This window comes from Scyliorhinus torazame, chromosome 7 (genome assembly GCF_047496885.1).
Source record: "Scyliorhinus torazame isolate Kashiwa2021f chromosome 7, sScyTor2.1, whole genome shotgun sequence".
In the NCBI taxonomy this organism is placed as follows: domain Eukaryota; kingdom Metazoa; phylum Chordata; class Chondrichthyes; order Carcharhiniformes; family Scyliorhinidae; genus Scyliorhinus; species Scyliorhinus torazame.
In genome coordinates this window covers 273,379,560-273,396,741 of record NC_092713.1, presented here as the reverse complement: position 1 = coordinate 273,396,741, position 17,182 = coordinate 273,379,560, and the positions used below count along the sequence as shown (strand labels likewise).

The 17,182-nt window shown below is 43.5% G+C and overlaps 1 protein-coding gene across 2 annotated transcripts in view; it reads left to right on the top strand.

Annotated features, from left to right (window-relative positions):
- The first annotated feature begins 1,555 nt into the window (after positions 1-1,555).
- LOC140427040 (organic cation/carnitine transporter 2-like) overlaps positions 1,556-17,182 on the top strand; it is a 284,081-nt gene continuing 268,454 nt past the window's right edge. For both annotated transcript variants that reach the window (XM_072512472.1, XM_072512473.1), the window contains exon 1: positions 1,556-1,988. In XM_072512472.1, coding sequence (XP_072368573.1) covers positions 1,599-1,988 — 390 coding nt within the window. In that variant the 5' untranslated portion in view covers positions 1,556-1,598. The remainder of the gene's footprint in view (positions 1,989-17,182) is intronic.

The window sequence follows — 17,182 nt, the reverse complement described above, 5'->3', positions numbered from 1 at the left end:
TCTGGATCGATAGACACTAGGCTGGCTCATTTATTGTTTTGCTACAGGACCACTCCACACACAGTAACTGGTGCAGCCCCTGCAGAACTGCTGATGGTCCGGAGACTTCGTACCCACCTTAGTGTGATTTTTCCAGACATAGATGCGAAAGTGCACCACAACCAGAGCAGCAGGGGCACTATCCCTCTCGACATCGACCTTCCAGGCACTTGGTACCAGTTGACTCGGTGTTTATTCGAAACTTCGCCGATGGCGCCCAGTGGATCTCCAGCGTTATCCTTCGCCAAACAGAGCCAGTTTCTTACCAGGTGCAAGCCCAGAGTCGTATTATGCGAAAGCACCTTAACCACTTTTGATCCAGGCGACCGCTTCTTCGATAACAACCTCATGAGCGGTAAGTTCTCATCTAGCCACCTCTCATGCTACAGCTAACCATGACGGGACCCCAAGGGGGTCAGGACGCCGCAATGTCTGTGGTCGTGGGCACGGTTTCGGAGATGGAAACTCAAGCTTCAGAAGTCTAACGGAATGTAAAGAGAGTCCAGTGCCCTCCTACCCCGCAGACATCGGAAGATCCTTTGGACTTTGTGTATGGGGTGGGGGGGGGGGGGGGGGGGGGGAGTTATAAAACTGCACGGATCTTACAGGGTAGGGACAGTTATACCAGCTCCCCGGATAACGGAGCGGGGACCTTTAACAATCTCTGGTTATATATAAATACAGTCGGCCAGTAAGGCACCAACAAGATAAGACCCAGTAGGGAATTACTGGAGCTGTCTTAATAGTAGTTGTAAAATAAAGTAAGTTTTTATTTCAACAAACACGATGTGGATTTTTCATGGTCCTTACAAAACCTAATATCTCCTTAATTAGTTTTATGTCAAATTTCATTTGAAATATTTCCAGCTGGAATGTCCATTAATGGTGCTATATAAATGTAAGCTATTTTATATATAGCTGAACGACCTGAAATGATGCTTTCTGGGCTGCCTGCATATCCCACGCAACATTCCTGCAAACATAGTGGCACAGTGGTTAGCCTGCTACCTCACAGCGCCAGGGACTTGGGTTCAATTCCGGCTTTGAGTCACTGTCTGTGTGGTGTTTATACATCCTCCCCGTGTCTGCGTAGGTTTCCTCCGGTTGCTCCGGTTTCCTCCCAAAGTCCAAAGATGTGCAGGTTAGATGGATTGGCCATGCTACATTGCCCCTTAGTGTCCACGGATGTGCAGGTTAGGATATGGGGTTAGGGAGGGGTGGTTGAGTGAGTGGACATGGGCAGAGCGCTCGTTTGAACGGTGGATGCAGACGCGATGGGCCGAATGGCCTCCGAATGGCACTGCAGGGATTCTATGAAACACACATTTAATGCAACAGGCACTTAACCGAACAGCGTTTTTAACATCACTTTCAATGAACACGCTTTCAGAGTGCAGGGTCAGTGTCGGAGAAAGATCAGACAATTTTAAAACGATCTAGAATTATTTAGACTTTGAAATAATGCAATTCTGCAAACTGGTGCTCCGCCCTCCAACGGTCAATTGCTGCAGTTTGAGGGAAGTCAGTCAGTCGCTCTCAGTCCTCCCTCTGTCACTAACATGCGGGATTACGATGAAATCACCGCTTTCCTCGGAGAATGGGGACCTTTTCAGAAAATGATCTTCTCTGTTTTAAGCCTCAGTGTATTTCCCAATGGCTTCGGGGGTCTGTCCATAGTTTTTGTCGGGGGTATTCCGGAGCATCGCTGTTTAATTCCCGGGAATCTCAATCTGAGTGAAGCGTGGCTGAATCGGACTATCCCTCTGGAACAAAAAAGAGGCAAACTCCAGCACAGCCAGTGCAGACGGTACCGGTTGGATGTGATCAGGAATCTTTCAGCGACGTTTGCCGACCCAGATTCCATCAATATGTCTGAGGTGGAACAGGAGCCCTGTTTGGATGGTTGGGAGTACAGTAAGGATCAGTACATCTCCACCATCGTCAGCGAGGTAAGTGGCTGGAGGAGTACAGTCATTACACTGGAAATAGTCAGTCTGAGAATACATTGTAAAGGTAAATGTTTCCAAAATCCAAGGGTCTGATACATTTGAATCCAAACATAACCAAGCAACTGTAATGCTTTTATTTTGCACTGTCTGGAGCCAGATAGATTTAATAATTTTACCGTGATGTTTTTCAGTCTATTAATATTGGAAATTTGAAAAGTTCCCGAGTTTAACTTTGTTTCCCTCCGGCCTCAGTTTTGCTCCAATCCCAAAAGATTTGTTCTAATGTATGTAATTTCCCAATACCAACCCCAATTCGTTTAACATAAACAAAGATCCTACAATAGGAGCGCATCATCTCAAATTCAGGAAAAAGGCTTTGAAGGGACATTAAAACGAACAGAAAATAGTTGACGTTTCGAGTCCCTTCTAGATATCCAGCAGAGGGGTACAGGGGTATTGTGTAGCATGGTATTTCATCCATAATAGGACAAGTCAGGTGAACTGAAATATCTTTTCAGGCCTGTTCATTCTTGTATTCTCATGAAACTTCTTTTCACTAGTAATCACAACCCTTTTGTGAATTTTCTCATGCAGCAGGCTCATTTTTCACAGCAACAGCATGCCGTTATGCAGGCAATGTCTCATCAAAGCTCTCCATAAGAACTAGGAACAGGAGTAGGCCATCTGGCCCCTCGAGCCTGCTACGCCATTTAATGAGATCATGGCTGATCTTTGTGGACTCAGCTCCACTCTCCGGCCCGTACACCATATCCCCGAATCCCTTTATTCTTTAGAAAGGTATCTATCTTTTTCTTAAAAACGTTTAAAGAAGGAGCCTCAACTGCTTCACTGGGCAAGGAATTCCAGAGATTCACAACCCTTTGGGTGAAGAGGTTCCTCCTACACTCCGTCCTAAATCTACTTCCCCTTATTTTGAGGCTATGCCCCCTAGTTCTGCTTTCCCCGACCAGTGGAAACAACCTGCCCACATCTATCCTATCTATTCCCTTCATAATTTTATATGTTTCAATAAGATCCCCCCGCATCCTTCTAAACTCCAATGAGTACAGTCCCAGTCTACTCAACCTCTCGTCATAATCTAATCCTCTCAACTCTGGGATCAACCTAGTGAATCTCCTCTGCACTCCCTCCAGTGCCAATATCTCCTTTCTCAGGTAAGGAGACCAAAACTGAACACAATACTCCAGATGCGGCCTCACCAACACCCTATACAATTGCAGCATAACCTCCCTAGTCTTGAACTCCATCCCTCTAGCAACGAAAGACAAAACTCGATTAGCCTTCTTAATCACCTGTTGCACCTGCACACCAACCTTTTACGACTCGTGCACCAGCACACCCAGGTCCCTCTGCACAGCAGCATGTTTTAACATCTTACCGTTTAAATAATAATCCATTCTGCTGTTATTCCTCCCAAAATGGATAGCCTCACACTTGGCAACATTGAATTCCATCTGCCAGACCCTACCCCATTCACCTAACCTATCCAAATCCTTCTGCAGACTTCTGGTATCCTCTGCACTTTTTGCTTTACCACTCATCCTAGTGTCGTCTGCAAACTTTGACACATTGCACTTGGTCCCCAACTCCAAATCGTCTATGTAAATTGTGAACAACTGCGTGCCCAACACTGATCCTTGAGGGACCCCACTAGTTACAGATTGCCAACCAGAAAAACACCCATTTATCCCCACTCTCTGCTTTCTGTTAGTTAACCAATCCTCTACCCATGCTACCACTTTACCCTCAATGCCATGCATCTTTAGTTTATGCAGCAACCTTTTGTGTGGCACCTTGTCAAAAGCTTTCTGGAAATCCAGATATACCACATCCATTGGCTCCCCGTTATCTACTGCACTGGTAACGTCCTCAAAAAATTCTACCAAATTAGTCAGACATGACCTACCCTTTGTGAACCCATGCTGCGTCTGCCCAATGGGACAATTTCCCTCCAGGTGCCCCGCTATTTCCTCCTTAATGATAGATTCCAGCATTTTCCCTACAACCGAAGTTAAGCTTACCGGCCTATAATTACCCGCTTTCTGCCGACCTCCTTTTTTAAACAGTGGTGTCACGTTTGCTACTTTCCAATCCTCTGGGACCACCCCAGAGTCTAGTGAATTTTGATAAATTATCACTAGTGCGTTTACAATTTCCCTAGCCATCTCGTTTAACACTCTGGGATGCATCCCATCAGGGCCAGGAGACTTGTCTACCTTTAGCCCCATTAGCTTGCCAATACTGTCTCCTTAGTGATTACAATCATCTCAAGGTCCTCACCTATCATATCTTTATTTCCATCAGTCACTGGCATGTTATTTGCGTCCTCCACTGTGAAGACTGACCCAAAAAACCTGTTCAGCTCCTCAGCCATTTCCCCGTCTCCTATTATTAAATCTCCCTTCTCATCTTCCAAAGGACCAATATTTACCTTAGCCACTCTTTTTTTGTCTTATATATTTGTAGAAGCTTTTACTATCTGCTTTTATGTTCTGAGCCAGTTTACTTTCATAGTCTACCTTACTCTTCTTTATAGCTTTTTTAGTAGCTTTCTGTTGTCCCCTAAAGACTTCCCAGTCCTCTAGTCTCCCACTAATATTTGCCACTTTGTATGTTTTTTCCTTCAATTTGATACTCTCCCTCACCTCCTTAGATATCCACGGTCGATTTTTCCCCTTTCTACCGTCTTTCTTTTTTGTCGGTATGAACCTTTTCTGAACACTGTGAAAGATCGCTCGGAAGGTTCTCCACTGTTCCTCCATGAAGTCACCATGCTTCACCATGAAGTCTTTGCTCCCAGTCTACCTTAGCTAGTTCTTTTCTCACCCCATTGTAATCGCCTTTGTTTAAGCACAAAACACTAGTGTTTGATTTTACCTTGTCATCCTCCAACTATATTTTAAATTCCACCATATTGTGGTCGCTCCTTCCAAGAGGGTCCCGAACTATGAGATCATTAATCAATCCTGCCTTATTACACAGGACCAGATCTAGGACCGCTTGTTCCCTTGTAGGTTCCATTACATACTGTTCTAGGAAATTATCCCGGGCACATTCTACAAACTCCTCCTCAAGGCTGCCTTTACCAACCTGGTTAAACCAATCGATATGCAGATTAAAATCTCCCATGATAACCGCTGTACCATTTCTACATGCATCCGTTATTTCTTTGCCTATTGCCTGCCCTACCATCCTGTTACTATTTGGTGGCCTATAGACTACTCCTATCAGTGACCTTTTCGCCTTACTATTCCTGATTTCCACCCAAATTGATTCAACCTTGTCCTCCATAGCACCAATATCATCCCTTACTATTGCCCGGATGCCATCCTTAAACAACAAAGCTACACCACCACCCTTACCATCCATTCTATCCTTTCGTATAGTCTGATACCCTTGAATATTTAACTCCCAGTCATGACCATCTTTTAACCATGTTTCAGTAATGGCCACTAAATCATAGTCATTCACAGAGGCATGTCATCAGCCAAAATGATATTAGCCTGGGCTTTGTATTAGTAATGATGGTAAAACTACCAGCATTCAACCTAATGACACTCCTGAAACTGACAGCAACTTGTGAAATCTTCAAGTTGAGAAATGTACTACAGTTACAAGTTTAATATGGAGCAATCCCAAAGCTGTTGAGAGTAGAACTGGCACCAAACCGAAGAACAGACTTGATCAGAGCTAAATTTCAGGAGGATCTTAAAAGAGGTGAGAGAGATGGCGAAGTTAAGGGAGCCAAGCTGTTCCAGTACAGCTAAAAAGGGTAGGGGAGTTGGGGGGGGGCGGGAGGCAGGATGGTGGGGCGTTAGATGTTTATTTGTTTTGATTATTTGCATTCCTATTTGCTTGTATTTTTATGGCTGTGTTTGATATATGTATGTAAATGCCTCAATAAAATATTTTTTTTAAAAGTGCAATCTGGCGACGATATGTCGCACGTTGGGTGGCTTCTGCTCGTGTTTCTGGTTTTTGGCCCTTTATGGGAAATTTTTTGAATGATTTGGTGTTGGAAGGTCTGAGGATGTTGTGGAATGTCGAAGTTCCAGAAGAAGAGGAAAGGGGCGAGCGAAGTCCATCGGCGAATGTAGATGTGAGTCCAACAGGAGGAAAGATGGCGGGTGCTAGTTCGTCGGGAGGGGCTGCTCTCATTACTGTGGAAAAGCTGACTGAAGTAGTGTCAGGGGAGTTTGAGCGGCTGTCCTCCAAGCACCTCGACATGCATCGGAAAGAGATGATAACCTCACTCAAGGCGTGGGTAGATGAGGCTCTTGACCTGATAAAGGTGGCGTTGACTCAGACGTCGAAGGAGATGCAGGATCAAGGAGAGGTGTTGAAGGGGGTGGAGGAGGCATTGTCGCAGTACAGCGACCAGTTTGCATCGATGGGTGAGGAGGAGCTGCGGAGGTCAATAAAGGGTTGAGAGCCAAGGTGGAGGACCTGGAGAACAGGTCACGAAGGCAGAATTTGAGGACCATGGGATTGCTTGAGGGGGTGGTGAGTTGGGGGCTTTGCGGAGATGTTCGCTATGTTTATTAAAAGTGGCCAATTATTGTTTTCCAATTTAGGGGCAATTTAGCATGGCCAATCCACCTACCCTGCACATATTTGGGTTGTGGGGGTGAGTCCCACGCAGACATGGGGAGAATGTGCATACTCCACATGGACAGTGACCCAGGGCCAGGGTCGAACCTGGGTCCTCAGCACAGTGAGGCAGCAGTGCTAACCACTGCACCATGATGCCGCCCAGATGTTCGCTAAGTTGATGGAGGAGGTGGAGGGTCCTGCCCCTTTACTAGTTGGACAGGGCCCATCAGTCACTCCTCTGGCCGAAGCCAAAGGTGACTGAACCACCGAGACCTGTGGACAGCTACCAGGTGAAGGAGAAGATCTTGAGTTGGGCAAAGCAGAATCGAGAAGTGAATGGGCGGTCTTTTGTCGGGTGAAGGTGGCGTTGTATAGTAGGAACGTGAGTTTGAAGTTGTCTACCTGGCGAAGATGACTCATAACTCAAAATACTTTTTTTTGAGGAGGCGTAGGCTGTTATATTACTAAATTGTAATATAAATATTACTCTTTTTGGCTTGCCGAGTTGTATTGAATTCTGACTAGAAATAGTCGAAGTCTTCCAGATGATGACAAAACGTTTATTGAGTAATATATAATAAACTAGTGAGTTCTTTAACTTCAATACTAAACTAGTAAAACAAGTAAGTAAATTGAGATTAAACTAACAATTCTAATAATACACTACACTCTGACCTGATCGCGTCTTCACTCTAGCTGTTCTCCACACACTAACTAATGAAAGAGCAATGAACTCCCTTTGTAGCACCTGTTAGTGTTGCCATCTAGTGATCATCTGTCTGTACTTACTTTACATTAACTGAACATTTATTAACACATACAGAGATCATTACAGAGGCTTCCGTGAAGACTGAAGGACTGAGATCTTTGTATCTCCCCTCATTTTTCTTGTTATTTGGGGGTTATTTATTTTTGGTGTGGTTGTGGGGAAGGGCGGGGTTGAGGAAAAGTAGGGATTGGCTGGGATTTTGTATGTTTTTTCATGTTGAGTTTGTGGGATTATGGGATGGGGAGTTTGGAAGGTCTGGTTATAGGGAGATTGGGTGTTGGGATTTGTTTCTGTGTAGGGGATGGGGCTCTGGTTCTCGCTAGTAAACGCACGTTTGCTAGTGAATGGGAACGAGGTGGGGGAGAGGGCCCGCAGTCGTTGGAGCCTGCATAGACAGGTTTCAATGCGCCTGGGAGGTGTATCTGGTTGGGGGATGAGGATGATATTGGATGAGATGTTTTGAAGAGGAAGTGGTTGGGGGATTCAGGGGAGGAGCAGGGAGTTGACAGTGACTAGGGTTAGGGCGTATGTTGATGGACCAACTCAGCAGGCAAGTAGCGGTGAAGATAGTTCAGGTCAGAGATGGAAAGGATGAGCTGGTGGTGGCACTGGAGCAGAAGAACACATTTTTGAAGAGTTAGGGATTTGTATAGGTCAGAGCCACCGGAAGATGCATTGGATAAGAGGGAGCTTTTGGGGCGATTGGGAGTGCCCAGAGGTAGGAGAGGGCAGGATTGGAGGAGACAGTGGAAGATGTGCAGGTAGCAATAGGAAAATGCAGATGTGTAAAGCACTGGGGCCAGATGGTTTTGCCATGAAATTTTATAAAATGTTTACGGATAAGTTGGCTCCACTGTTGGTAGAAATGTTTGAGGATGCAATGGTTCAGGGGGCCTTGCAAGAAACAATGGGTCAAGCCTCCATTTTGTTGCTTAAAAGGATAAGGATCTGGTGGAGTGTGGGTCATCTAGGCCCATACCTCTGAATGTGGATGGCAAGATACTGACGGAGGTATTGGGCGTTGAGGTTGGAGAACTGCCTTCCGAAGGTAATTGGGAAGGATCAGACGGGGTTCGTTAAGGGTAGGCAGTTGTCATCAAATGTGCAGCGACTGTTGAATGAGATGCTTTCTTCAGCATAAGGAAGGAAATTGGAGGTGGTGGTGGTGTTTGATGTGGAGAATGCATTTGATCGGGTGGAGTGGAGCTATATCTTTGCAGTGTTTGGGAAGTTTGGGATTGGTCCTAAGTTTGTGGCATGGGAAACTGTTGTATACGGATCCACTGGCATGTGTGCAAACAAATGATGTGAATTCAGGTTACTCTCTGCTGCATTGGGGACCAAGGCACGGATGCCCCATGTCCCCACTTCTGTTTGCATTGGCGAGAGAGTCTTTGGCCGGTGCTCTGATTTATGGAAGGGGATAGTCAGCGGGGGAGAGGTTGTGAAGCACTTGGTGCCTCTGGACACCGATGATGTGCTATTATATATTTTTGACCTGAGCTCTTAGGTGAGGTACATAATGATATTATGGGTCAGGGCTTAGAAACCCCAAAGTGTATTATGAAGCGCACCTCACCTATAACTATGATGTTGAATTTGGCTAGGATGAGCACAAGAGCCTTCACTCCAGATGTGATTCATCAGACTCCCTAGGCACTTTTATCAAAACAAAGTTCATTATAAGAATGTAGTTAACATATATAAAACAGTTAGCAAGAAGTTGTTCTCAATTACAAACATGAAACAACATTCAACAGCTACAGTAATCTATGTATATAACTCTTAATGAATCCCCCTGAGTAGCTCTTCCAGTTAAATACAAAATCCAATAAACCAAAACCCCTTTTAAGGGCGTGGCGCAGCACTGTAATCTCACTTAAATGGGACTTGTCCCTTCCAGCCTCCAACCAGCAGATTCAAAACTCCTTCTGAAAAAAACTCTATCTTCAAAGGTACCAAGACAGGTTGCCACACCCAATGTGCTTTCAATGCACTGGAACAGTTTTTTTTTAAACAGAGAAAAGAGGGAAACACTGCTTCTCTTCTGCAGTCCAAACCAACAAACCAAAACTGAAACCCAAAAGCCTAAACCCACTCTCACCTGACAGCCACAGCCCAGCTCCACCCACAAATGACATCACTCAAGCGGTGCTACAAGCCATGTCGTAAAAGCAAAACCTTTCTTGAAGGGACACTCACATGGCACTTCCTCCAAGAAAATAAATCATCAACTTCGAAGATGGTTTTATTTTTCAAACCTTTTCACTTGCATATTTCTAACACTTTACAATAAACATACATACATTTTATAAAATCAAAACAGGCAAACATTTACAGTAATATAATCCATTTCAGTTCTTTATCTTCCACCGTCGAACCTTTTTATCACATTCGTGACAAAGCATCAGCTATCACGTTTTCCCATCCTGCCGCATGTATAAGTTTTCAATTAAATGGCTGTAATAATAGATTCCATTGAAACAGTCTGACATTTTTATTCTTGAATTTCTCCAAAAACGTCAATGCATTATGATCAGTATATACAATTGTTTCAAAAGAATTGCAGGTAACATAAATGTAAAAATGTTGCAAATCCAGCACCAAGCTCAAAGTCTCCTTTTCAATTGTCGAATACTTCCTCTGGTAATCATTTAATTTTTTTGAAAAATACCCAATAGGCTGCTCTATTCCTTCGTCATATTCTTGCAAGAGCATGGCAGCTACGCCCACATCACTCGCATCGATAGCCACCTTGAATGGTTTTGTGTAAGTTGGGGTGGCCAACACAGGAGCAATTGTTAACATAGCCTTCAGGCTGTCAAATGCCTGTTGACACTTCACTGTCAACTGAAATGTGCTACACTTCTTCAGCAAGTCTGTCAGTGGAGCAACACGCTGCTAAAATTCGGCACAAATTTACGGTAAAAACCGCCCAGGCCGATAAATCTAATTATTTCCCTTTGTGCCGAGTGTATTGGGAACTTCCCAATAACTTTTGTTTACACATCCCATGGGACTATTTGTCCATGTCCAATTGTATAGCCAAGGAATATGACTTGGGCTTTTTCAAACTCACTTTTGGCTAGGTTGCCCACCAAACCCGCCTCCTGAAGTCGATCGAACAACTCGATCAGATGCTTGAAGTGTTCTTTCCATGTCTGACTAAGAATCACCAGATCGTCTATGTACACTGCACAATTGGGTAATCCTGAAATGACTTTGTTAGTTAACCATTGAAATGTGGCTGGGGCGCTTTTCATGCCAAATGGCATAACTTTAAATTGCTATATATCATCTGGAGTCACAAAAGCTGAAGTCTCCTTTGCCCTTTTGGATAAAGCCAGTAATCTTTGAGTAAATCCAGTTTGGAAATACAAGTTGATTGTCCCACCTTCTCAATGCAGTCCTCCAGCTGATGGATAGGATAAGATTCTGTTTTTTTAACTGCATTAACTTTTCTATAGTCCATACACAACCATTGGATACCGTCTAGTTTCGGTACCATCACTATGGGTGAGCTCCACTCGCTGCAACTTTCAAACATACTTTCAATTTCTGATGGAAATAAAGATATGATAGGTGAGGACCTTGAGATGATTGTAATCACTAAGGAGGCAGTATTGGCAAGCTAATGGGGCTAAAGGTAGACAAGTCTCCTGGCCCTGATGGGATGCATCCCAGAGTGTTAAAAGAGATGGCTAGGGAAATTGTAAACGCACTAGTGATAATTTATCAAAATTCACTAGACTCTGGGGTGGTCCCAGAGGATTGGAAAGTAGCAAACGTGACACCACTGTTTAAAAAAGGAGGTCGGCAGAAAGCGGGTAATTATAGGCCGGTAAGCTTAACTTTGGTTGTAGGGAAAATGCTGGAATCTATCATTAAGGAGGAAATAGCGGGGCACCTGGAGGGAAATTGTCCCATTGGGCAGACGCAGCATGGGTTCACAAAGGGTAGGTCGTGTCTGGCTAATTTGGTAGAATTTTTTGAGGACGTTACCAGTGCAGTAGATAACGGGGAGCCAATGGATGTGGTATATCTGGATTTCCAGAAAGCTTTTGACAAGGTGCCACACAAAAGGTTGCTGCATAAACTGAAGATGCATGGCATTGAGGGTAAAGTGGTAGCATGGGTAGAGGATTGGTTAATAACAGAAAGCAGAGAGTGGGGATAAATGGGTGTTTCTCTGGTTGGCAACCTGTAACTAGTGGGGTCCCTCAAGGATCAGTGTTGGACCCGCAGTTGTTCACAATTTACATAGACGATTTGGAGTTGGGGACCAAGTGCAATGTGTCAAAGTTTGCAGACAACACTAAGATGAGTGGTAAAGCAAAAAGTGCAGAGGATACCGGAAGTCTGCAGAAGGATTTGGATGGGTTAGGTGAATGGGGTAGGGTCTGGCAGATGAAATTCAATGTTGCCAAGTGTGAGGCTATCCATTTTGGGAGGAATAACAGCAGAATGGATTATTATTTAAACGGTAAGATGTTAAAATATGCTGCTGTGCAGAGGGACCTGGGTGTGCTGGTGCACGAGTCGCAAAAAGTTGGTGTGCAGGTGCAACAGGTGATTAAGAAGGCTAATCGAGTTTTGTCTTTCATTGCTAGAGGGATGGAGTTCAAGACTAGGGAGGTAATGCTGCAGTTGTATAAGGTGTTGGTGAGGCCACATCTGGAGTATTGTGTTCAGTTTTGGTCTCCTTACCTGAGAAAGGAGATATTGGCACTGGAGGGAGTGCAGAGGAGATTCACTAGGTTGATCCCAGAGTTGAGGGGATTAGATTATGATGAGAGGTTGAGTAGACTGGGACTGTACTCATTGGAGGTTTAGAAGGATGCGGGGGGATCTTATTGAAACATTTAAAATTATGAAGGGAATAGATCGGATAGATGCGGGCAGGTTGTTTCCACTGGTCGGGGAAAGCAGAACTAGGGGGCATAGCCTCAAAATAAGGGGAAGTAGATTTAGGACCGAGTTTAGGAGGAACTTCTTCACTCAAAGGGTTGTGAATCTCTGGAATTCCTTGCCCAGTGAAGCAGTTGAGGCTCCTTCGTTAAATGTTTTTAAGAAAAAGATAGATACCTTTCTAAAGAATAAAGGAATTCGGGGATATGGTGTACGGGCCGGAGAGTGGAGCTGAGGCCACAAAGATCAGCCATGATCTCATTAAATGGCGGAGCTGGCTCGAGGGGCCAGATGGCCTACTCCTGTTCCTAGTTCTTATGTTCTTATGAATCTGTGACAATTTTAGACGATTAAGACTATATGGATGTTGTTTAATTGGAAAAGCATTTCCCATACACTTTATCCCAATTTTTAAAAACATCCTCGCTATCCAATTTAATTTGAGGAATGTCAAATTCAGAGTCATCTGGATTCGGTTTTTCACTTTGAGTCATAATCACTAAAACCTCCTCCTTTTGCTCTCCTTCCCTTTCAAACTACCTTTTAAGCACATTCACATGACACGCTCGGTAAAGTTTTCATTCTTTGGGGTTCTTATCAAATAATTCACCTCACTCAATTTCCTTTCGATCTGATAAGGTCCACAAAATCTTGATTTTAAAGGTTCACCGACCACTGGTAACAGTACTAAAACTTTGTCTCGACTGGAAAAATTATAAATATTTGCTTTTTTGTCCGCTTTCTGTTTCATCACATGTTGTGCAATTTTTAAATGTTGTCTAGCCAATTCACCTGCTCTATTTAAATGTTTACTACAATTTGACACGTAATCCAATAATGTAATTTCAGACTGCTCACTCACTAATTTCTCCTTAATCAATTTAAGTGGTCCTCTTACCTCATGACCAAAAATCAGTTTAAAGGGACTGAATTTGGTTGACTCATCAGGGTCATCCTTAATTGCAAACAGTATGAATGGAATTCCTTTATCCCAAGCCTCTGGATAATCTTGACAATAAGCTCTCAACATTGTCTTTAACACCTGATGCCACAGTTCCAATGCACCCTGCAATTGTTGATTTAAATTGTTTTACTTCTAAGCTATCCATAACCTTGAATAACTTTAAGGTAAAATTTGATCCTTGATCCGATTATATTTCTGTGCGCAGTCCATGGGCTGAATGCTCCACGTTTCAGGGACGGTGTCCCCACGCCGTCGTGAAAACGATGGTCTTTTATGCCAGAAAAACTGGCGGCAAAAGGCCACAGATTCACAGCCCTGCAGACGGCTAGCAGGCAGCTGTCGTGGAGCTCGCAGCTCCAGCTGCAGATACAGCCCCCTGTACTTCTGGGTCAGAGGCCGCGCATGCGCACGGCGGACTCAGACCTCGGAGCTGGACCACGAGTGCCCCCGATCAGCCACGCGCCTGACCTAGACCGCCCGCACAATAAAGGCGCAGTCACGTACGAGACCCGCCCTGCCCTCCGATCGGCCCGCCCCCGACCATGCCGGCCGCAGACTGAGTCCGCAGCAGCCTCGTGAGTTTCCCGAACGGCTGTGACCATATTAGAAATACGCCATCGGAACTTCGGCCAGTCGGGACGGGGAATAGCAGGGCGGGCCTCAAGCAATGGCCGCAGGTGGGGAATACGAGGCGCGGCATTCTCCCTGGGTACGCTGCTTTTCGGTTGCGGAGAATCGAGGAACCGGTGCCAGTCCTGATTCCATGCGTGAAACTGGATTCTCCGCCCTGGTGCCGGTTTCGGCGTCGGGTGCAGAGAATCCAGCCCCATATCTAGTAAAACAAATTAAGTAAGTCCTCCACAATCTTTTTAGCTGTAATATTGTGTAATGGAATGGCCTCTGAAAACCTAGTAGACACATCCATTGTAGTCAAAAGGTATTGATTCCCACTTTTCGTTTTAGGAAGCGGCCCTACGCAATCAATTAAGATCCTCGTAAAATGTTCCTCAAATGCTGGAATGGGTATTAAGGGCTTGAGGTTTCCCTATCACTTGACATGTGTGACATGCTCAACAGAATTTAACTACATCTTAATGTAGTCCATGCCGATAAAAATGTTTTTGTATTTTAGCTTGAGTTTTCCTTACTCTCAAATGAATTCCTACTGTGCTACTCGCAACACATCCTTTCTATACCCTAACGGCAATACTACTTGATGACCTTCTTCCCACTTTTATCTGCATGCGTATGTAAATGTCTCCAGTTTCTTATTAAGACATCATTTTTAAGGTAATAACATTCTGGTATACACTCAGATTCCTCTTCCAGGTATGCTTTCTGATATATCCATTTTATTTCTATCTCTTTCTGTTGTAACTCCATTAACTTACCTGAACTAAAAAATATCCACATCATCCTCCACCTGTTCTTGTTCTTTTCCGGCCATCTGATCAAAAATCATTTCAATTTTATCTTCACTCTTTGATTTCTTCTCTTGTCTTAACCTGTGACTTTGTGACCTTATTACGACACAATTATGAAAAATACTAGGATATTAGTCATTCAACAATTCAGTTGTTTGATTTTCCACAGGCTTATCTACCACAGTAGGCATCACTCCCACCTGTGATCGAGCTGTATCATTACCGAAGATGAACTGTATTCCTGGACAAGATAATTTCTCTATTACTCCTACTACCACTTTACCACTCTTCACTGTACTCTCCAACCTCACCTTATACAACAGAGCACTACTCTTCTCACCCTGAATTCCATATATTACCACCTTTTCTGGCAATATTCCTCCCAAACTACAGAACTCCTCCTCTCTTACCATCAAATATTGACCTGCTCCCGTATCTCATAAAATGTTGACTTCTTTACCTACTTCTCCTGAATAAACTTTACCCACACAAGTAAATTCTTAAAGCGATCTTGCATCTCCTTATCAATCACCTCTTGATCAGGCTGTACATTCTTTTGCAGCTCCTTTGCTTCAGTTGGACTTATCTTTACCACTTTAACAAACCCCACTGGCTTATCTTGTTTTACCACATCAGTCTTCCAAGTGCTTTTCTTAAATCCCAACACTGTGATTTTACATGGCCTAGTTTATCACAGTAAAAACATCTGAAACTTTTAATTTCTCTTCCACACTCGTAGATTTATTTTTTAATCTGAGGTACACTATCCTTATTATCTCCCATCAGATCTCCTTTACCTTTACCACTTGACTATTTCTCATGTTCCCAGTTTCTATCCCTCACAGGCTGAAACTGATATCAGAAACCAAACTTTGATTTAATAACCTTTTTTTGTCACAAGTATGAAGTTACTGTGAAAAGCCCCTAGTCGCCACATTCCGGCGCCTGTTCGGGGAGGCTGGTACAGGAATTGACCCCGCGCTGCTGGCCTTGTTCTGCATAACAAACCAGCTGTCTAGCCACTGAGCTAAACCATGAACTAATTCATAGTCAGCTGCCATTTCTGCTGCTAATCTCGCAGTTTTAACCCTCTGCTCTTCCACATGAGTTCTCACTGCATCAGAAATTGAATTTTTAAACTCCTCCAAAATTATAATTTCTCTAAGACCTTCAGATGTTTGGTCTATTTTCAAAGCCCTTATCCACCTATCAAAATTACTCTGTTTGATCCTTTCAAACTCTATGTATGTTTGACCAGGTTCTTTCCTTAACTTTCTAAACCTTTGTCTGTAGGCTTCAGGTATTAGTTCATATGCATTACTCTGTTTGATCTTTTCAAACTCTATGTATGTTTAACCAGATTCTTTCCTTAAATTTCTAAACCTTTGTCTGTAGGCTCCAGGCATTAGTTCATATGCACCCAAGATGGATTTTTTCGCCTCCTCATACTTCCCAAATACCTCTTCTGATGGTGATGCAAACGCTTCACTAGCTCTACCTACCAATTTTGTTTGAATCAATAATACCCATATGTCCTGTGGCCATTTCATTTGTTTAGCCACCTTCTCAAATGAAATGAAAAGGCTTCTACATCCTTCTCATCAAACCTTGGCAATGCTTGGACATAGTTAAATAGATCCCCACCAATCCTTCAACTACAAAGCTCTTGCTCTTTCTCACTATCCTCATCACTATCCTCAGACTGTACTTTTCTCTTTACCTCTGATCATTTTAACTGACATTCATTTTTCATGGCTAGTTTCAGAAGTTCAAAGTCTCTCTTTTTGTTTTTCCCTTTCCTCTCTAATCCTTTCTTTTCCCCTTTCTCTTTCTCTCGCTTTTTGTTCTGCTAGGCTACTCATTCTTTTTCCTTCATTTTGAATTCAAGCTGCTTTAATTCTTTTTCATGTTCAAGCTGTTTCATCTATAATTGAATTCTTGCCATTTCCAATGACTCTGATTGACTCTCAAGCAATTTTAAATGCTCAGCTACCGCCGCAATTCTTGTCCTTTCCATACAAAACCAACGCCATCACGAAATATAGTCTTTTACTCCAATCTGAAATGGGCTGGGCTGAGAAACTCCAAAGTGCATTTTGAAGCTCACCTGACCTATAACATTTATTTTACATTTGGCTAGGATGATCGCATGACCCTTCACTCCAGGTGTGATTCATCAGACTTCTTAGGGGTTTTTACCAAAAAAGTTCACATAAGAATGTAGTTAACATATATAAAACAGATAGCAAGAAGTTGTTCTCAATTACAAACATGAAAAAACACAGAACTACAGTAATCTATGTATATAACTTTTAATGAATCTCCCTTAGTAGCTGTTCCAATTCAATAAAGCAAAACCCCTTCAAGGGCGTGGCCCAGCGCACTGTAATTTCACTTGAATGGGACTGGTCCTTTTCCTGAGCTTCTGGTCCAGCCTCCAACCAGCAGATTCAAAACTCCTTCCAAAAAACAACTCTATCTTCAAAGGTACCAAGGCAGGTTGCCACACCCAATG